The sequence below is a fragment of the Lycorma delicatula genome, chromosome 2 (assembly GCF_047948215.1).
Source record: "Lycorma delicatula isolate Av1 chromosome 2, ASM4794821v1, whole genome shotgun sequence".
Taxonomy (NCBI): Eukaryota; Metazoa; Arthropoda; class Insecta; order Hemiptera; family Fulgoridae; genus Lycorma; species Lycorma delicatula.
Window position 1 is genome coordinate 50,085,801 of NC_134456.1, and position 23,834 is coordinate 50,109,634.

The window sequence follows — 23,834 nt, forward strand, 5'->3', positions numbered from 1 at the left end:
AAAATAAAACAAACTTAAGAAATTAAAATTAAACATATTTTGAAAAAGCGGAAAATTTTAACATAAATAAAAAATACTTTTTCAATTCTTCTGTGAGTTTCGACATTTTAAAGCCGGCACCAAAATTAAAAAATTGTTAGCCACAATTTAATAACCTTTAGTATGATGTACCTGTTTGACACTGCAAGCTCGGATTAAACAAATCAGGTTATACTCGTACAAATTTTACAGTTTACAAATTTTGGTCATCCGCACTCTTTTCAAATGTACATTTTCTTAATAATGAAGGGCTTAAAGAATTAGAAGAGCAATATCTGATTCCATATTTGTGTTAATATAGGAGAGTGAGGGAAGGATGTATATTTTAAATACTTTTATTACTTTAACTCGTAATAGCAATCCTTAAACCTAGTAATGATTGGCTTAAACATCCATTATTATTTAGTATGAATTCCAAAAGTAAAATATTTGATTATAATTTATACTAAAAATTATTCTGGATTCTGGATGTTTTTTTCACGAAGTGTTTTCCTTAATTAATGGCAGTTTACAACTTTTCGGTGATGATGAACTCACATCAGTTTCAAAAGAGAAGATTTCAGTAACATTTGTTTCATTACACAAACTGTCTATGTGACTGTCTTTACCAGTCATAAAGTCAAAATATTGGTGTAACATGAATGGAGCAAAGAAAGGTTTCTGTAAGTGTTTTCAGGGTACTTTTTTCACATACGCTTTGTGTTACAGTATTACGCAAATGTTGTTTGTAACAAGTAATAAGTAAGTACTTACAAGTAACTAGTCATCAAAAACCCATCGGGTTGGTCTAGTGGTGAACTCGTCATTGAAAATCAGCTGATTTCAAAGTCGAGAGTTCTAAGATTCAAATCCTAGTAAAGGCTTTTATACTTTTATACGGATTTGAATAGTAGATCGTGGATACCGGTGTTCTTTGGTGGTTGTATTTCAATTAACCACACATCTCAGCAATAATCCTGAGACTGTACAAGACTACACTTCATTTACATTCATATCATCCTCATTCATCCTCTGAAGTAATACCTTATGGTGATTCCGTAGGCTAAACAGAAAAAGAAAGGTAGTAGTTATCAAAGAGGATTGCACTTTACTTTTGTCTCGCATATTTATTTTTTTCTACTGAACGACTTCTTATAAGGCGTCAGCAAATAATGTTGAAACCATTAAATATTTAAAGGCATATTTTGACCAGACTATGAACATATCATTGTCAAGTTATTTGCCAAATCATCAATAGAAAGGAAGAAGATAGAATTACATATTTTAAGTCCTTCTAAATTAAGCAAAAGAAAAAACTGTTTAAATGAAGAAAAGAAAAAAATTCTGTAGTTATTGACGTTTGGTTTGATGTTTTTCTCGACACCTATTACCTACAACCTAATATCCAGTTTTATATTGCATTATAAATTATGCATTCTAATCTTTACCTTTCTTTACGGTTGCTACTCTTTACGACTTTCTTCTACAATCGAATTATTTACCATGAATGTTTGAATACATAGCATACGAGTACTAATATTCTTTTTGCAAAGATCTGCAACGAGCTTCTCTATTCTCTAATTCGTCTTTCCATTTTGTGTTCTGCAACTACCTAAAGATTCTTCTGTAATATCATATTTAAAAATATTCAGGTTTTATCCATTAAGGTTTTTGTTAATGTCTATTTTGTTACAAAGTTTTTCAATATCAATGCTGTCCTTAACTTATGTCGGACTGCTTTGGATATTTCCTTTTCTATTCCTTGTAGTTTACTTTCCTCTCTCCTCTCGATGATGTAATGAACTTAACATCATTATTCTGTGGTAAAACAACTTTGAATTCTGTCTCTTATCTTAGGTCTATTTTTCTTTAAGTCCTTTACACGGACTGTATGAAAATACTTTATAGATAACAATATAAATTGTGACCTTTCTTAATAATCGTGGCTGAATATAAAAAGTAATCGAACGAATACAAATGCCTAAACTCAAGTATGGTATTTAGAAAAAAACAATTCTGACAATTTATTAACTTTATTGATTCGATTTTTTGTACGTTTGTTATAGGAATGTTGGTGGATGAAGTTACAATGGATCTGGTATCTTTGGAAAACAGGTAAATTATTGTCTATTTTTACTTTGTTGAGTGTTTTAATATACAATACGGGAAAAAAGATAACTTATTTCTTCTTGTGGTGTGTTTTCTATTGACTTTGAATTTTTTTACACTACTTGTTTTGATTTAATTACTTCACAAAATATTTACCAGAACATTCTAATTTTCCTGCAATATTTGTATTTTTTTCACAAAAATGTGAAAAAGTTATAATTTATAAAGTTTTTTTTAAGTTAAAAGTTGTTTTTTTTGTTTCTTTTTTAGAAAATAGTCAGGTAAAAACGAATATTTTTCCACCGAGTTTTTCGTATCTTCAAAAACAATTTTTTTCTCTCGTGACTACCGTAGCATCAGAAGTGACACTAAAATACCTAATCAAAGCATCTAATCAAGTTTCATTATTTTAAGTTGAATATTTTCTCTTTTTTATTTAGATATGTTTATAAAATAAGCCAACATAGATAAATTCAGAATTTTATTGTTGGGTTTATTGTATCTTTGGATACAACAAACCTCAAAATATAGAGCAACTAAAAATGTTGAAGGATCACTTTTACCATCAGGAATTGATCATTTTTGCCATCAGGAATATTTCCTGATAGTAAAAATGATCTAAGGAAAGTAAATTTTTATTAGGTAATTGTTGATTTTTAATTTAGTTTCGAATCATAATATTTTCTGTCATGGTGCCTTTTGTTTTATATAAACCGACTGTTTTGGTGTGTTATGATTTAAATAAAGGTCGAATTTATGTTAAAAATTTGTATTTCTGTTGATTTTATTTACGTCGCTTTTCCGAAAATTAAATTTTCAACAAATATCCTTACTAAATATTATTTGTTTACTGTCTATTTAACAAAGTTAATTTATATTATATCTAAAAAACGTTTTTTTCGTATCCAGTGTTGGAAACATTAGAGCATTTTATTGAGAAATTATTTAAGTTACATTTCTGGAACTATATTTAAATATTTTTAAGTCAAATGCTGTATAAACCCATAATTTTTCCCTATATCTGATTCTCAAGAATATTTGTATTTTACTTCTTACTTTACTTATTTTATTTTACTTCTTACTTTTACCACAATTTCCATTTAAAATGGACATTGTTGTTTATTTTATACGGAGTCTAGTAGTCTTCGATTTATCTATAGCAGGTGATAAGAAAAATGATACTCCTTGTACTGTTCACATAAAAAACATCCCCCTTCACGTATTTATGAATTGTGTAAAAGTTTAAGTTTATGTATTAAAAATTGATTATCGTAAGGCTTGTACGTTTATTAATATTTTCCTCGTGTAAAAACAATAATAATGGATGTGTAAATATAATTATTAATTATATTTTTGATAATTTTTATTAGTAATTAGTTAACCTATAATAATTACACATATGTCAAACGACAATAATAGAAACAGAAAAATATGGCTTTCTTCTAGTTAGTAATGAGATTAATGGAATGGTAAAAAATAGGTTATATTCTAAACTAATATATAGTATCAATTAATGGAAAATAGCATAATTAATTTAATTATTATTTTTATATTTTTAATATAAATATTATTTATTGGCTTCCGTAAAATTTTTATATCTGAAATATATTTAATGTAATTTTAATTTAGCGTGTCAGCCTCTTATTTTTTTTACTTACAATTAAGATTGAATATATTAATAAAAATAATTAAAATAGAGATTAAAATCAAGTTAAATAAATTAGCTAATCTAAAAAGTAGTGAGAAGATGTGATTTAAAAATAAATTTTTTCTTATGAACCAAAGCCAAAACTATTTAATCACAACATGTGTGATTAAAAACTAGTTAAAACTAAAAGTTTTACTAATACATAAAAAACACCTACATATTTTTTTTGAACTGGATATCGCATGAAAGATTTTCTGTCCTATTTGCTAGCTGTTTCCCTTGCTTTTGATATAAATATATTTTTTATATTTATTTTATTCATGAGTGGAAAATTTACTTTTATGATTTAAAAATATTTTTCACTTAAGAATTTCATTTTTACAGGGTGTCAGAGCTGGAAAAGCGTTTAGCTGAAGGCCACTCAGAGCTACCTTCCGTCGTGAAAGAATTAAAAGAGGATATCGAACGCTTCAGATTTAAACTGGAAACCACAAAACATCTCAGTTGGCTGAGTCAGTAATAAATTGTTTTCCTTTTTTTCTTTTTAAGGAATAATTTTTTTTCTGTTATTTTTTATATGCGATGTAGTTAATTAGTAAGCACAATGTTTGTCTCTTTCGATGGTGATAAATATCACATTAGATTGGGTTATTCTGTTCCAGTTGGTATTATGTAACAAAATCGGAATCTACAATAAGACGTAATGTACATCTATAATTAAGACTAAATGTATAGGACTGAAGTTATTGAATGTAACTGAATATATAAGACGTACAGAGTTAAGGAAGAATAGAAAATAATGAAAAAGTGAATGACTGATAAAAAAAATTTTTTTCTGCCATTGTAAAATTAGAATTTGTTTCTATAAATTATCCAAATTTCTTTTTTTTACGTCATATTGTTTTGAAGAAACTTTCAGCAAATGAGTTCTTTATTTTCATTTGGATTATTTGATATTTTCTTTTGTCCATTTTTCATGAAAAAACACCGAAACAGATTTTCCAGAGCTTATCATAAACCTGATTAAATTAAGGTATTTATTGGAATGCAATCATTCTCTTAATGGAAAATTGTGACAATTTTCACAAAATTATAAAAAATATTAGTTCTTTTATATAATTAATCTCCCATCGTAAATCTTATAATTTTTAAAGCCATTACATTATCTAAAATAATGGGTTCCACGTAACGTAGTGTTCCTTAGTAATAGACTTTTTTCAAACAAAAAAGGGTGCATAAAAAATGGGATATATCCCCTTCATAGTAGTTTGATTTGTTGTAACAAACATTCCGCACAAAAACTTAATTTATTTTCTTGTAAGACCATTAACTACATTTCGACGTTTGGAAGGGTTTTTTCATCCCAACCCCGTTGTGGAAGACACCCACCTTTTGGCGATTCCGGTAGCCATACCACCCCTCCGTTCCTAGCCGTGAAGGGCTTTATTTGAGGTCGTCTTCAGATCCTCTCACTGATTACATCTCACAGTCACCGGCCAGACCTCAGTCGTGATGTCACCGATGCAAATGCCTCGGCAGACATATACGTAACTGAAAACCAATAACTCAGCCAACGCCTTTGCTTTAGGCTTTCTTCGGACATATTCACTTTCCCTATCCTACTGCATCTTCCTCTGAACTAACTAACCGTGTTCGAGAAAGCACGAACCTCGTGTCTAGCCCAATTATAATATAAACGCTTGTGACTGTAAATGCCTCAAACATCGACTAAATAACGAGTCGAATTCAATGCCAAACTCACACCACTTAAAACTTTGTTATACGTAACAACGAAATTCAGACATACATTCCATCACCAGTGGGTGATGGTGGAATTTTCGTGACAAAATACAACAATTAACCAATTTAAGAAAAATGGACTCCAATCTGGTCCTCAAGGGAGTCGAGGGCACACCTCTTACTCCCACCCAGATCTACTTCAATGTCTACAATGTCACACTCGAAGGCCGGTTTCGGCTAGACAGTGCTCCACCACACGGCTGCATGGACTACCATGCAGCCTACCATACGCTACCCTCGGTAGCGCGGTCACTCCCCCGCCGACAGTGGTTCCGCCACACGACTTTAACAATTACTGTTCTAACTAAACTAACCTAGGCTCGCTGCCAATACACCGACCAATCAAATGTCCCGGCCGTAACCCTAGCCACTCGGGAACCTACGCCGATTAAACAACTTCAGCCAACCTATGTAATGCAAGAAAACTGAGAAAACCAGCCACTATCGACCATTTTCCACGGACCTTCCAATTAACTCAGAAATCCAGAAAGGAGTTCATCCTCTCAAGTTCTCTAACTGCTCTGGTACGTTCGGCCTCGTACCTGGGACAGACATAGAGGACATAATTCACAGTGTCGTCAACTCCACAATCCGGGCACAGGCTCGAATCTATTAAACAAAACCTAGCCAAACTTCCCCTAAAGGCAACATGCCCGGAAAGAAATTGTGTAATATACTGATTGGGGGAAATCCACCTAACCGCACGCAAATCAGTCACAGTTGGGAATATTCTATGCGTGTAACGACAAGTAGGAGAGTCATTCCACCTGGCCTGCCAAGATGCAGAATCTTGGTCCTCAATCTTCCTCATAGTTTTGGAGTAAGAAGATATATAACGATCCTTACGTTCAGTGGCAGGAATATCTATCGGCGTAATGCCTGCAATAACACAGAAGCCTCTCGCGAGACAGTCCTGTAACCGCCAACAAAAGGAGACGCAGGGCTCTCACGAGAAACTTTCTATGACACCTAAAGACTATACGATGACCAAACAGGCGCAGCGTACAACATAATAGTCTCACTGATACCCTTGTAAAGGACACGCATCGTAAGGAAATTCAACCCCCAATGAGAATGGCTAACTCTACGAATTCCAAAAAAGGCATCAACGGCCTTCTCGGCAACATATTAAAGGTGTTCCTTGAATCGATGATTCTCATCAGAGATTCCACCCAAATGTTTCTGAACAGAAACATATCTGATAGGAAGGCTGGCAATTGAAACTCGCGCTCGAGGCGAATTGGCCAGCCGACTTTTCAGCAACATCATTGTGGTTTTTTCCGGACTGAAAATCATCTTATGCTGGAGACTCCACAAACTGAGAATCTCACATGCATGGACAGCTCTAAATTCTATCTCATTTCTCGAGTCACCCTCAACCAGCAATAGCCCACCATCCGCATAAGCAACGATGCGGCAGCCACTAGGCAACCTCAACCGCAAAATAGAATCAAACTCAATCATCCAAAGAAGCGGACTCAGTACACTGCCCTGCGGATATGCTTTGGACAGGGGTTTCCTACATCTGAGCTGCTATCACGAAGGGAAACAGTCCGATGGCTGAAATCACTTTAGAGAATTTCTATTTTATTACATATACAACCACGCTTCTACATTTGAAACAAGGAAGAGGGCCACCATAAGTTGTTAAAAGCCCCGGATATATCCAGAAAAACACATAGCACATACATACACTGGAGGAGGCAATATTCATTACTCTGAGCCTAGCAACCTCTATGCTCTTGCCAGGTCGAAAGCCATATTGGCTGTCCATCAACAAATGCTCAGAAGTTAACCTACTATTAATACGAGATACAAAATTTTCTCAAAAACCTTACCAATCACAGGCAAGAGCGTCAAAGGCCGGTAAGAAGAACTAATAATGTACACTATTTGGTAGGTCCTTGTCGCCACTTTTAAAAAGAATATCAATTCTCCACGTTTCCAACAGGCCGGGACATACCCAGCAGAAAGCATCCTATTACAAACTCTCTTCAGGGGACCAAGAATCACAGGTAACGAGCGAACAAGGAGTTTCACCATAATTCAGTCATACCCGGGGGCTTTATTTCGTGCCATACCACAAATCACCTGACGAACCTCCGTCTTGGTAATCTCAAGAGATTGTTCCTTAGTATGGAACTCTGTGACTTCCTGCCAGACACGTTGGTGATACAAAGTCTCATCAACCTCAGTGTCATCAGGAAGTAAATCATTCAATAAATGTGGACACGATCTTTGTCCATCACAATACCATCCTGAATCGAAAGGGTCGACAATAGGACATTCTTTCTACGTTTATGTCCAAAAACTCTATACACAACACTTAAGGGTTTTTATTCCCTTGCTTCTGAACAAAAGAGCGCCTGGAAATGCGCTTAGACAACCTTATACAACAAAAGTGTCTGTTTCTCTTCCTGCGATGATTCGCAAGTAGAGCCGCGCGCCGACCAGGATCGCCTTCACGTTGCGCGGCCCTCCTGAGTCGACAAACAGACAGCTTTATCGCATTTAAGTCCCGAGTTCACCAGCCTGCAATTCGTTCTCGGCTATTGCCCCGGGGAATGGAACTATCACCAGCTGCTATCACCACAGAAGTAAAACGTTCTCTCAGGTAATCCAATGGGTGCTCGTATAGGCTCCGAGAAAAAAATCCTAAGCTCGGTTGCAAGAAGATTAGAAAATCTAGGCCAATCCGCCCTTCTGTGCAAGAAGCGTTTCTGCATAACTGGGAAATGCCATCTAATGATATCACGCATTGCATCCACCAGTTAAAAAAGTATTAGTCGATGATCGCTAGAGAAATCATCAACCACAGACCAGTCCAGAATTCTACCAGGGATATTACTATCTTTGTTAATGTCAATATTGGTATCACGAAAGGCTCTCCGTTCATCGATCATGTCGACGTAGGTGGCCAACTGGTCTGCAACATTAAAAATTTCAAAGTTATGCTGCGCGATGAAACCCTCAGTCAATTCACCACCAGGATCAGTGATCCCACTGTGCTAAAAAGCGACTTGGCTTTAACATCAGAGCCTATAAGGATTGAAAAATTGCCTGTCAGTCTAAGGATCATATCACACCTCTCTAAATGTTCCTCAGTGGGATCCCTATACTGAAAATACGAGCTGACAACAACCAGGAATGTTTTTGTTCAGGCTTCAAAATCCAGAATATATCTAACTTAAATTGTTTTTTTCTGAATAGGATGAAGAATTTGAAAGACTAGAAAGGAAAAAATAAACCATAATTTACTAAAATGTTTATTTTATTTAATGTCATGATCATCCTAAAAAAAGATAACTAAGAAAGTAAAAAAATGTTTCAAGCTTTGGTATAATATAACGCTGTGTAAAGAGGTTTCAGTAAAATGAAAAAAGTCAATGAATTAGTGGTAAAAATTTAATTACGAAAATAATCGACGATTCAATATTTATGCACCTATTGGGGTTTCTTTTTTATTTTTTATTTTTATAGCTACTATGTGATGTGTACTGTGTCAGGTGGAGGATAAGTACGTCAAGGAAGTGTATAAGTCATCCGTATTACTTCTATTGTGTGTGGATTGACGTTAAAAGATCAGAGACGAAGTTTGATTATTCTTGTTAAAAAATGTGTTAAACTATGTTTTGATCGTAAAGTAGGAGATGAAAATAAGTACTGGATCCCCCCTTATATCTACTCTTCAATCTGGGTGAAATTTCTAACATACTGGGCTAAGGGCTCTCGGCACATGAGCTTTACATTACTCATGATGTGGCGTGTCACAAGATCATTCATTGGGCTATTACTTCAATAATACTAAGATAAAAGGAATAAATTGTAAATCCAAACACACGGTAAAGTACCCGAATTTGCCACCTGATTCAAGTTCAGTATCTCTTGAGTGAGGACTTCAATAACTAACTGTAGAAGATGAATTGGAAGATAAAGGTGTTATCAAAGTCTAAATAATGAGCAAGGCGATCCTACTTTTGTAGTAAATACATCTTCCTGTGTACCTCATTTGATAACTCAAGGCGAATTAAACGACCTTTTCTTGGGATTTGAAATTACTCAAAAAATAGGTCGAACCTCTGGGTTTTAAACTGAAATGCTGCAATATCCTTCAGAATAATAGTTAAATGTAATTATTTGTTAAAAATGATGGTTAAATGTGAACCGGCAGGAAGCGTTTCAAAAGTCCTGCTCTGAAGTAAATCATTTAGTGCATGGGTAACAATATTTGTGTTGTGATGGATGTATTTGGTCATAAACAGAAAACAACTCAATGAAGACTGTCGATTGATTCTTCGAAATCTAGTTTGAAGGCTGTCCTTTTGAAAAATTCTGTTTCGTTAGCTTGTGGAAATAACATGAAGGAAAAGTACAAACATATTGACATCATGGTGAAAAACATTTAGTATGATAACATTGTTCAGATTGAAAAATGTGTGTGTTGTTAATGCATTTCCGCTGTACTAAATTTTGTTGTTTTTTGAGCGAATGGTATAGCAGGGACAAAAAAATAATTTCATCGTGAAGGAATACTCAAACCGTGAATCACTCTCCTCTTGACAGAAAATAGTTGACTATTGAGGAGTTTTATACACTCCTCAATAGTCAACTTTTTTTCGTGATTATTTACGTTCTTATATCCACTTCACATAACATTAGCGCTTTTCAAAAACTGTGTTAACGCAATGGATAGAAAGGGTGATAAGTTTCATTATATCTCTTTTGGTGTTAATGATATTAAATCAAGAAAGGAATTTTTGAGCCCAAATAAGAGTTTTGATTAAAGGAGGAAAATTTGAAGATGTTAACAAATAAGCATGGGTTCGACAAAAGAGATATGAAAATGTTTTTAGGAATTTATAAAGCCTTCAACTAGCCTGAGATTGTGGGTAAACCATTACAATCATACAAAAATATGGGGTGTAACATATTCCTCAAAATTCACTTCATCCCCCAAACGATCTTGGTGCTTTTAGTAACAAGCAAGCCGAGAGTTCCCACCAAGATATCAGTGCCATGTAAAAGAGGTACTATAAAAAATAATAGATACATTGAAGTGCAAGATTACTTGTTGATTACTGTTGGAAGCTGAAGAGATCTTTTCCAATTGACAAACACGGAAGGAAAACAACTACCCTGACATTTTAGGCAAGATGATTAGTATCATACATATGTAATAGAAATGTATTAATTTTTTCTTGTTTAATTTGTTTGTTACATTAAAAATGATGGGTGATCGAGAAAAACTATTTACATACTTGAATTCACTGTGAAAGGTTCTATTGGTAGTAGATATTTTCCCTCTTGTTCAGAAAAAAAAGAAGTTTTTTCTGTAATCGGCGATTAAAAAAAAAAAAATATATAAATAATAATTTTTTGTTATCTCTATTGATCGTAAAATAAAATGAACAGTGTTCGAGGTATAATTAATTTTATGTAGATTTATTTATCCCCGTGGATTTGATTTAATGTAGTCGTTCAGGTTCAATAAATCGACTAGTCTCCGGAGTTTTATTTTATATCTGGAAATTTATACTATTATACTTTCAGACTCTTGTTACAAATAAAATTAAAAACAAGAATTAGAATATTATCGTCTAAAAGTTACAAGTAAAATAAATTAACTTTTTTAGAAATTTTTTTGAAGAAGCTGTTTAAAGTGTGTATTGATTTCATTAATGAATGACATTAATGAAATTATTGAAAAAAAAATGTTATTGATTTTATTACAGTTTGCATAAGGATTTAGGATGTATCTGTTATTTTACCTTTTTATTTTAAATTGTGTTTTATTTACTGAAAAAAGAAGGAAACAGTAATATTTGTAATCCTCTCGGAATACAATACATGATATTAGCGAATAAAAGCCAAATAACTGACCAATCGATACAACTAAGCGTTTGGTGATGTTAAAAAAATGCTGTACATCAAATACATGCATTCTACCTTTTTACGGCTGAAAACGGTTCTGCTTCCAGAATTCATTTATAAAATGTAAATATTAAATTCATGTTGTTTTTATTATTATTACTATTGATATATTTTTTTAATTACTGTGGTTTTTTTTTATCTAGAAAAATTGATTAGTATAGGAATTAGTAATAGCCTAACATGATGCTTTTTCAGAGTAATAATTTCTTTTCAAACATATATTGTAAAAAAGACGTAAGATGAACTTTATAGTTTTTCAGGTTTTAATTTAATTTATTAAGTTTTCTCCATTGTATTAATGTATTGTGCCAAATACCCTTTTCTTCCGTGCAGCGTATAATCGATACTTGTTTATCTCATATTTTTCATGATGAAGTCACCGTTAATATGATATAATTTATTTTTTAATAACGTCTTCATACTTTCACAATCAGAAAATAGCGTTTAATACACACTATCCTTAATGTACCACGTTAAATAATGTCAAAAGGAAAAGTCTGAAGGAGAAATAAAAGTTTTAGGAGTAATATTGATCCACGAAATCGATTGATATAATGTTGGACTATTAACCGATTTGGAAAGATTACCTCCAAAAAATTAAACTTCATTCTAGGAACATATCATTTTAGAAAATAATCGTAACTGAAACTTCTCTTTATCTCATCGAGGAAAATTTCCATCATTCGAGCTTGTCATATTGAAGATATGACGATCCCAGTAACAAATAACTTTGTTGAGCATTAGGCTTCTTTTGTATCCTTTTTATCTAAAGTGAGAAAAGCGGTTCTCTGATTTTTATACTGCGAATATTGTCTATTTACCTTGTTTGAACTGTGATCAGTAATAGTTACCTTAATTATATATTTTTTTCCAATGAAGTAGTCTCATCCGAAAAAATTACACTAATATTTTTTAATACGTTGGAAGATCATAGTATTAAAAGGAGGTGGATAAATTTGGCTTGAACAATTTTCTCTGTGCAGATGCACTGAAGTATACTGAATCACTTGAATCACAAGAGGTTAAGTTTTGAGGAGTGAAATGTTATTCCAGATTCATGGTATTAACATTTATTTTACTCGAACTGGACCTACCAAATTTTTAATTCCTCAATTATGCCAACCTCTTTAAATTCTCTACCTCAATCGTCAATGATTTTAATATTTGGCATTCTTGTTCACCTCCATTTCCAAATCTTCACTGAGCTGAAACAGGCAAATTTTTTTCTGATCCGCAAAACGTACCGGATATTTTCCATCATAAACGTCTTACTGATAGTGTTATTTGTGGTACTAGGTCAGCCTACCTTTAAAGTAGAAAGACTTAACGAATTATTCTATGCGATATTATAAACTATACATTTCTATCTAAATTTGTGTAAGAATTATAATTTTTGTAAATCAGAAAAATATTTTAAATTCACATTTTATTTTACTTCCGCCAAATCAGAGTTTATCCTTTAAAATAAACGTTCATAAAGGAAACAGAATGTATACAGAAAATTTGTATTTCTTTGACAGTTGACTGTACTTTACGTTTATTCTGTATTCTATAAGAGAAATTCTATAACAGTCTCTCGACATAAAGAAGAAACAGAAAAAATCTAGCTTTCCTTTTACACATGATTGTTTTTCCTATGTGTACTCGCACAAGAATATATACGATAATATGGTAGATTTTGGCCGCTTTATTAATAATCAGATTTTAAAATTACAAGTAAACTTGACAACCTCTTTCATCTCCAGCTTGCTTTTTATATACTGTTAAATCGAGAGTAAATTTGTTTCCCGTACTACAAACAACTTCACGAATCTATTACAATAAAAGGTTTTTATTTTTCAATTGTATATGGTTTTTTTTAATTTTCTCTAATTCAAAAGGATTGGCACACTTTAATGCGTGTTGTACTACATAACAATTAAATTATTTTTGGGATAAAATAAGACACAGTATTTCTATTTCCAAATCCTGATTTCTAAATTCCATTTAGCTTCAGTCGTAAGTTTGGATTTAGTTCTATGATAATTTCAGATTTCTTTATTATGCATCCATGTCCTCTGAAAATTCCAGCAACAAACCACTGATACAGTTCTGTTGTTAATATTGACCAATATTAGTCAAAATTTAAGATTTCAAAAAGTGAACTGTACAGCGATCCCCACTACTAACGGATCGGATGACGTGGATATTTTAAATTAAATAATTTTTACGTTCTTACTTGGGGGTAATGAACGTACATCATAATAAAAATCCATGTTTTTTGTTAAATTTGAAGTTATACCTGAAGTTGATGTTTCTTGTTACTGGTAGTGATTTATAGTGTAGGAATTTACGTGATGCACTTTCTTTTGCTCAAAGTGGTTCTGAAAAGGAACTTCAATTTCATATAGGCCAGTTAAGAAAATATTATCTGATTAAATGTAAAATAATGATTATTAAAAGATACTGGTGTGATCATATAGAACGTAAGGAAGAACGTTTTCCACTGCAGATTAGAAAATACAAACGAAAAGAGTCGGAGTGTTGGTCGGCCGATGAGGGGATGGTTCCCGGAACAGATATTGTTGCTTAATCCATGAAGTGGAGTTGAAGAAGAAAAGTAAAATAGTATTTTCAAAGCTTGAATTGACTGAAATGTGCTATTGTGCTTTACTTGTACTGTTTGCCGTAGTCCAGTGTAAAACATTTCTGATAAATCAAAATCCTACCGCTTCAGCAGGCTGAAGCGTATTTTTAAATGCAACGGTTCGTCAATTAATTTTTTTCTTTGATGAAGAAAACATAATTTTTAAACAGTTAAAAAGGGAAGAGTTGTATTTCGTTCAATGTCACTGCGTTACTAAAAAGAAGTTTATTTTTGAAGAGATTTCTCCTGTTATTTTCTTTAATTTTTGGAAGTATTACTTTTTATAAATTCTGCTAAGTACCAGCTTTATTGTACTACTAGGGACAAGTCACAGGTCTGTTCTTCAAACTTAAGTTCGTTTTTCAAAAATTTTATGGGGTAACGTATTAGTTTTTGTTTTTTCTTTTGTTAGAAAAACTTCTTTTTTTGTTTCAATATTACGATCGTAATACTTAACCAGAAAACGAATGAAACAGATTTTCATTTCTCCATAGAATCGAAGCTAACAATGTTGTTCTCAATCCTCAAAAATTTCATGTAGTGAAAAAAAAAAATACGAAAAGATTTTGATGTTTTCTCGGCTTTAATTTAGCGAACGTGATGTATCGATCTGTTTCAGACCGGTTATTACGTGCGTGTCGGTGCAAATTCAATTGTCTCTTTTGAAAGGATGTTTTCGAACAACGAACGTCAGTTATTTGTGCATGTTATTCAATAAAGCTGTGTAATATAAATATAAATATATAGTTATAAATATAAAGCTGTGCGTAATATATTTTACGTTGTAAGAAATATTCCGTGAATTTTCGTTTTAACTAAAACAAAAAGTTAAAATTCCTCTTACATAGACTGACGTTTTTCTAAAATTGACAGTTAAATCAATTTATCAACTTATATTCGGTTAACTGTAAAGGTTTCATCAGTTTACCTCCTGCTTTCGAAATAGTAATTAATTGATTGACAGTCAATCCGAAGCTGGTTTGTCACTAAAACTTAATGTGTGTTGAAATATTATAAAAATATGTTTAAATGAATTCAGTAATTTAAAAGTAAAAAAATTTAATAAAAGCGAAAACGTAAAGAATCACCTTCATTTTTGCGTAATCATTTAATAAATTATTTATTGTCCAGTCTGGGTATTATTTTAAAACCTGATAAAGATTTAAAAGTAATAATAAAGTATTAATAGTAATAGTTAATAAGTACTATATGTCAATCTTCTTTAACAGCAGCCGTCCTTTATATTGATCAAAATAAGATAAGGTGATCAGAATTGATGAAAAATAATTCTTTGGTGAGATCATCCGAAAATGCCCTCAATTATCTTAAAAATTATATGGAAAAGAAAAGCTGCTTGAGATCATACAAAAAGTTCGATTGCGAGTCTTAAATGGTTGAAAGAATTATGTCTGTTAATGGTTTCCATTTTTCAACTTCAATTTCGTCATGTTTTAATGTTTTATTAATTACTCTGCATTCGAACAGGAAAATTCTTTCAATTTAGCTGTACAAGAAAAATCTGATGCGGAAACCACATCATTCCCTTGTACGCCTATTAAATTACATATATACATTTTTTTATTTATTTTTTTTTTTTAATGAAAAGTTCATAAAATTATATTTCATTAATAACTTCTGATATTTTTTTATTATAATTGAATTATTATTTATTGTAAAACTTTTTTATAGTCAGAGATTAATACGGTATTAAGTCAAAATATTTAAATTAAGAAAAAAGAAAACATTTAAAAAAAGAAGAAATATTCGGATTCGAACCGATGTGTCTTCCCTTATAAGACCCAAAAATTTCATTAATTAAAATTTCATTTGGCTATAACTCTATAACCAGTGTAAGTAAGTACCATTTATGATATATCATTGAAAAGTTCTCAATGAGGGCTTATTACTGCAGTTAAGAAAAAGCCCAAAATCCAAATGGATACTTTTTGGACACTTTTGGTCCAGTCGATTACAATCAAAAGGGAACATGCACAACTAGATGTTACAACAGTCCTAAATCCAAAATTTCAACATCATGCGGCTAATCGTTTTCAGCTATGCGAGATACAGACGTACAGACGTCACGCCGAAAGTAGTCAAAATAGATTCAGGATGGTCAAAATGAATATTTCCGTTGAAATCTGAAAACCGAAATTTTTCGCGATCACACCTTCGTACAAGAAAGTAACAATCAGTATATTTAAATTTACTTTCATACAATTTAATGTTTTAATATTTAAATGAATTTTTTTCGCCAATTTATAAGGTCTATCTTTATTTTTTTTTTTTTAGAGTATTTCGCAAAAATAAAATAGATGACTGTATTTAATCCATTTTTATTTGGCAACATCACGCAAGAATCGATCAACAAATTTTAACGAAACATGGGTAAATTTAACCTATACTAGTGGTTAAACATGCAAACGTAATGCAACACAAAAATACTCATATAAACTTGTGCGTTAATATTTAAAAATATCCATCACCAGAAAAATTTTCTGGATCACTAAAAATACGATTTTCGTGGATTAATTTTCTTAAACTCTTGTGTATAAACTGGAGGTTAGACATTTCCTTTGTTATAAGTTATGTTTTACTGAGTAATTTTGAACCCATAATTACAAAATTCTAAAAAAAAATCTCAAAAATTTATGCTTTTCTAGGTTGAAAAGATAGAGTTTTAGCTGGTGATACATTTCAGAAGTTGGCCAAGAAATTTAATTCTGGACTAAAATATAACTCTTTCTTTCTTTCAAAGAAATTTAATACTGGATTAAAGACATTGTGTGTAATGAATGACATGATTAATAAAATAATATGAGAACCACTTTCAAGGTAAGATTTTTTGTTCAGTGAAAATGAAAGTTTCGTATCACACCCTCTCTCTTCTTTATTATTAATAATTACGTAAGATAATTTAGCCGATCGGTCAATCAGTGGCTAGACCAATGTGTTATTTACGTATTTGCCTTGTCTTAATCTTGTTTAAGAATGTGATATATCCTTTCTAATTCTCCTATTAAAATAATCGTGAATTTTTCCTCATTGTCAGGTATTTAAATACATAAATATGATGTTTCTGTATCAGCGATATAGACCGCTTTTGATTTCTTGTGTAACTTTAATCAATATTCATCGTGGACCCCCCCCCCCCTTATCTCTCGCTTATTGGTATTGCTTTTAAATGCTTATGTCACTAGCATGTCTAATGGAAATATGGAAAACAGAAGTAGGGGGTAAAGTCTGTAAAGTAATTGTCAATACCAGAATATGATATCGAGTAGGATAAATGAAACTATTGTAAATTATTAAGTACAAATAAATCATTGTTCAGTATGTCAAACTATATATCATCAAGTTTTGTTGTCTATATCGTTTTGTTGGCTTAATTTGCGCTATCTGATATGTTATTGAAATGATTTCATCTACTCGTATATTTCTGGTTTAGCGTGTACGTAAGTAATATGTCTGTGTATATGTTTAATATAGGTAGAATTTTATTTTATTACGTAATATATTTGTTGTAGATTAAATATCATATCCCGATTCTGCACACGCCGTAACCGGATATAATTCGGCACGTGATAACATGTGGCATAATATTTCACTCATTTCGATGTACGAGTATCTAAACGTTAACTCTATCCGACATCATTTAATTGATGAGATTTTAATCGCGTAGACCTTATCTCATTCCCTTCCTTTATCTAAAACTTTTCACCTGTATTATGTGACGGAATAACGAACCTGGAACATATGTGTCTCTCTTATTTAGGTATACAGTTTAAATTCAACGATTATTATCCGGGGAGGAAAAAACAAAAAAATTATTTCGTTTTATTCAATTTCCTGAAATTATGTTACGTTAGGGTCGCTGGACATATAGTTCCTCTTATCATCAGCAAGTCTACCGATTCACTTATCTCAATTATCCCGTTGCTATACATACTATTTATTATATTTCCGAAACACGTTTCTTAAACAGGTCTAAATTATGATTGTATTATTAACACCATTTAATCTATTAATTGTTAATTGTTACATTTATGAGTAAAGAAAATGTAAAATAAATAATATTTTTAATATAAAAACGTTAATTTAAAAACACAATTTTGTTGCTATTATTGTGATGTAATTATATCACCCAAAAAAAGGAATATAAAAAAAAATTAATGTTGTTTCAACCGGTGAACCGAAAGAGTTCTTCGTTGAGACATCGAAAAAATGTTTCCATAGTACATAAATCTTTAAAATCGAGTAGTTTTTCATGGTTCTGAAATGTAAGATTTTGATCAAAGATTTTACGGTTTCTGATATTGAAACACTTCTTTAAATTTGTCACTAGCATGTCTAGTGGAAATATGTAAAACAGAAGTAGGGGGTAAAGTCTGTAAAGTAATGGTAAGTACCAGAATATGATATCGTGTAGGATAAATGAAACTATTGTATTAAGTACAAACAACTAATCTAGCTTTCTGTTTCCGGTCTCAGCGCAGTTTATCGTGACAATCATCATGGCGTAAACTTCCAACCCTCTTCCCTGTTGGTACCCGTCAGAAAAATTCTCAAATGATATATTTACTGTCTACTACAACTACGTTTACGACATACCCATGCTTTCGTTTATCTGGGAATATTTTTTTCTATTTATGCTAATTCTTCGCTAAATAAAACTATTATTTCATTGTTTCAAAACCGCTAGCTCTCTTTTATCTATTTGCCAACTTGTAACACAAGCTCTGTACAGCACTTTTACTAAGGGCTTATACATTTTTACTTCCTTGTACGAAGTAAAGAAAGTATTGTGATCGCGAAAAATCTCGGTTTTCAGATTTCAAAGAAAATATCCATTCTGACCATCTCTGAATCTATTTTGACTAGTTTCGGCGTGACGTCTGTATGTACGTACGTATGTATTTCGCATAACTCAAAAACGATTAGCCGTAGGATGTTGAAATTTTTGATTTAGGACTGTTGTAACATCTAATTGTGCACCTCCCTATATCGTATAATAATATTATATCTAATTTACTAACACGCTTCTAATCAATTTCATATAACATCATCATTTCATAGAATTTCATATAACATCATCATTTCATAGAATTTCATATAACATCATCTTGTAATTTTTAATTTAACCGTAATAAATCCACATCTACTAATTGATCTAATAGGTTTTTAACTGAAATATTAGATTAGTAGATTTGGGAAAACTGTAAATCAGATTGAATAATAGCTGACTGTTATATGGGCTCATCATTTGGCAGTTATGTATATAATATTAGTGATTTTTTTCATGGAAAACTTCGATGAAGTGAAAATTCTTTCAAAAATGACACCTCACTGATTTAAAACAAAGATTCTGGATCTAAATAAAGTACGGAATATAATGTAATATAAAATGATTATTAGGGTGGTTAACAAACTCCTTATGATGAATAACGGGTAAAGCATTCGAATTTTACCTAAAAATTTTATTAATAAAAGTATCACTTAGATAAATAACAGCGGCAAAGTGTTTACATTTAAGTGTTTAGTTTTATATTACATTAACATGCTACTAATCTGTATTGGAAAGTAAATTCTTTTTTAAATTTTATAAACATTTTGTCGCTGTTCTTTATACTGTTGTAGGATATCAAAAACGTGCTGCGGGAAAGTAGAAAATCTATATATTATAAATTAATTAGTCTAGATTTTTTAATAATTATGTTTGCAATGGAAACTGGCATATTTTGAAGTTAATGAATAATACAAATCATACAAAAAATAAGTTTATTTAATTACTATTAAGTCTACAACGTGCCTTAAGAAAGGATATTGTAACTGGTTTAAAAATTTATGATTATTTACAAAATTTCAGATTTACGTGGCAGAGTCTTAGCATCTCTGTCTTTCATCTAAAGGTTTGGATTCGAGTTCTGGTCAGGCATATAGCATTTTTTTACACATTAACTAGAATTTATTTAATTATCATTCATCGGCAGCTAATAGAAGCTGTCAGCTAGAATAAAACGGAATACGTAGGAGTTAATTGCTATTAGATTTTCTCTCCTTTAAGTTAATTACCGACCTTCAACCATTGTTCAGAAGGAACAGATTGTAGATATTTAATCGAGTCAAAAAAAGTAAAAGCTTTTTTAAAATTAAATTAAAAACTTCCTGTCTTTTTTTATCATGTTTTACTATTTATTATTTTGTGTTAAAAACTTTTCACTATTTTTATAAAAAAGATATTTCTTTGCCAATGAATTTTTAAATATATATTAAACATAGAAATCTAAATTTTTTCCATCCTCTTTGAACGTATACCTACCTATATTTGAACTTAAATATTTATTGCATTCAAAATTGCTAATTTATTCAGTAAAAATTTCAGTTTTATTATCTTTTTATAGTTGTATCATTGCTATTTCATACAATAATTATTAATTTTTTATTAATATGGATTATAACCGGTAATATTTTTATTCAATCATTTTATGCTTTTTATTGCTGCTCCTATCAAGGAGACCTGTTCAGTTCTTGAAGAAAATAGTCTCTTCAATTCTATAACTGCGACTGTATTCCGCTTTTTACCTGATATATTCTGTCGAAATTTATTGCTTAAGGTCTCAACATGAGTTTGTTGTTTTATTTCATCAAGTAACGACTCAGAATTTGATGGATCTAACGATTTACTTGTTTTAGCTCCGAGAACAGATCAAGCGTGGATGTTGCTATATGCGGATTAAACGCTTATGAATAAAAGTGGATGCTTACATGGAAAGCTTGTTTATCTTGGATCGTAACCCTGCTTGTGTTAACCATTCTACAACCTTCACCTGATACCTCCGGGACGTCTTCCCATAATTATTTAATTCTTGTTTCTTAGATTTCATTATCATTATAATTACCGTATTCCTTATTTTAAAATATTTCAACTACGAGAAGTTGAAAAATAAAAACGTGAAATATTCTATAATTTTTTTCAAGCTTTGGAATAATAAAGCATTAAACATCATTGGATATTTAATTATAATATTAAAATTTGGAATTATTTGAAAAAAAAAATTAAAGTACGAATTTCTATTTCTATAAAATTTAAAGCTTCATCTCTTGTATTTATTTATTCGGATTGTTATTTTTAAATACATCATACTCAAAAGGAAAAAAATTCCCTTAAAAGATTTTAAAGGTAAATATTAAGATTTTTTAAAAGCCCAATAATAATGAATGTGTTTAATATAGTGACGCTGTATGAATAAAATAGACTTTGCTATAAACAGAGACCGTTGCTTCTGTTATTGGAAATATTCAATATCCATCGTGGGTCCTGTAAAGAATTCCATTAATGTTAGTGATTAAAATGGATCGATATTTTTAATAAATTGCATCGACGAAAGGCCTACTTCACAGTGTCCCTTAAAAGGAACGTTACGCATATTCATTAACCGTATTCAATGGTTTAAATACAGTTTTAGTATACAGCTAAGACAATATTATTATTATTCATTTTAGTCGAGGGAAAGCTGCTGTATAACAATATTAGAAATTTAAATTAGGTCTAATTATTATTTTTATTGTATTTATCTTTTTTTTAAGTTTATAAATAGATCTACGCACAGGGCTGAAAAAAAGAAATGTAATATTCAATGAAACACCAGAGGGGATCTTTCTTGTACTTTGAATGCTAGAGTTAATTAATAGGTGTCTTTTTAGTAGGTTTAATTAATTTGTGTGAGTAAACAAATACTAATTTACAAAAATAAATAAATTTACTGGAATCTCTCATTTTTAAGCTAAATATTTATTTATTTGTTTTTAATTATATATTTATATATTAAACTTTTACTATATTTTTTATATATACACGGAATGTATGAAAAGTTAGTTCCTTTTTTTTTTACTGTAATAATTAATTTAGAGAATCCTGACCGATGCAACATTTATTTTGGACATAAAAACGATTTTTAATCTGTTCTAAAATTTCGGCCAATATGCTGGATTCAACTTTATTTTAAAAAAAATACAATTATGATGTATGTAAGACATCATTTCGATATAAATTACAACAAAAAAATCTATGACGAAAACTGTATATTGTTCTCTCTAACCGTTTCAAAGACAATAGCTTTTAAAATGCCTACCGACTGAGGGTTTTTATTTATTAATTTTCAATACCTATGAATAATTAAACCAAGAAAAAATAAAAATTTCTTTGTTTTTCTGAAATTGAAACAATTTTTACTTCCTTGTATGAAGTAAAGGAAGTACTGTGATCGCGAAAAATCTCGGTTTTCAGATTTCAACGGAAATATCCATTTTGACCATCCCTGAATCCATTTTGACTGGTTTCGGCGTGACCTCTGTACGTACGTACGTATCTATCATATATAACTAAAAAACAATTAGCCGTATGATGATGAAATTTTGAATTAAGGACTGTTGTAATTTCTAGTTGTGCACGTCCCCTTTTGATTGCAGTAGACTGGACCAAAAGTGTCCAAAAACGCCCAAAATCTAAAAAATTTGAATTTTGGACTTTTTCTTAAATGCTGTAATTAGTCCTCATTGAGAGCTTTACAATGCTATAAGTGGTATTTGTTTTCACTGATTCCAGAGTTATAGCCAAATAAATTTTAATTAATGAAATATTTCGATCTTACAAGGGGAAGGTACATCGGTTCGAATGCGACTTCTTCTCTTTTTTTTATTTTAAATATATTTATTAATAATTATTAACCCGTGATTGTAAAATCATTTTTACAATAAATAATAATAAAAAAAAAGAAAGAAAAAATATCAGAAGTTATTAATGAAATCAAATTTTATGTATTTTTCATTTTAAAAAAAATGTGTATGTGTAATTTAATAGGCGTATTAGGAACTCATGTGTGTCCACATCAAACTTTTTAATTAACGTTAATAGAAAAAATTGAAAATTTTTATAATTTTTTTTTGTAGATAATATTAGGAACGCTGGAGTTCAAAATGGAATCATCTAACCTCTATAATATATTCAGGCTTGAAGTACTCTCCTTAAATTTGCAAGAATTTTCAAGGTTAAGGAAGTGGCATGCTTCAGCTATCCTGTTCAGATATTCAATATCTGGTTTTATAAACAGTGGTGTTTAAATAGTCCCACAAGAAAAAGTCCGTTGGTGTAACGTCTTGAGAGCGTACCGGCAATTCCACTAATCTCCTTCGATACTCCATTTTTTCTGGAAATTCAGCATCTAAGAATTCTCTTACTTTTCTGCTGAAGTGGGATAATGCATCATCTTGCGAGAAAATGGTTTCAAAATGCAGGAATGTTTTCGAGTGATCAGCAGTAATGTTCCTAATCACTGGCCCGTTATACCAGCGTAACATCTGTAAATTCACAGCTCCTTAGATTGCCATCAATGTATATAGGTCCGATTATATGATTACCTAGAACGGTAACCCAAACGTTAAATTTTTTGGGGTACTGGGTCATAGCTTCAAGTAATAAATGTTGATTATTGATATTCCTGTATCTAGAATTGTGTTTTAACAAACCCATTTTTATAGAAAGTACATTCATCATAGAAGCAGATATTTTGAAAAAATAATGGATTATCTACCATAATATTCATTTCTTTACAAAATTGAATCCAGTAATGACAATCACCTTGATAGAGTTCATTATGTAAGCGGTACTTTTTGTAAAAATGGAATTTGTTTTTATTAAAACGT

General features: G+C 31.1%; 1 protein-coding gene across 1 annotated transcript in view; it reads left to right on the forward strand.

The window, feature by feature from the left end:
• The window catches only part of Pde9 (phosphodiesterase 9), a 503,564-nt gene that overhangs the window by 419,197 nt on the left and 60,533 nt on the right, over positions 1-23,834 (forward strand). The window contains exons 7-8 of the mRNA XM_075357846.1: positions 2,085-2,133; positions 4,160-4,287. Coding sequence (XP_075213961.1) covers positions 2,085-2,133; positions 4,160-4,287 — 177 coding nt within the window. The remainder of the gene's footprint in view (positions 1-2,084; positions 2,134-4,159; positions 4,288-23,834) is intronic.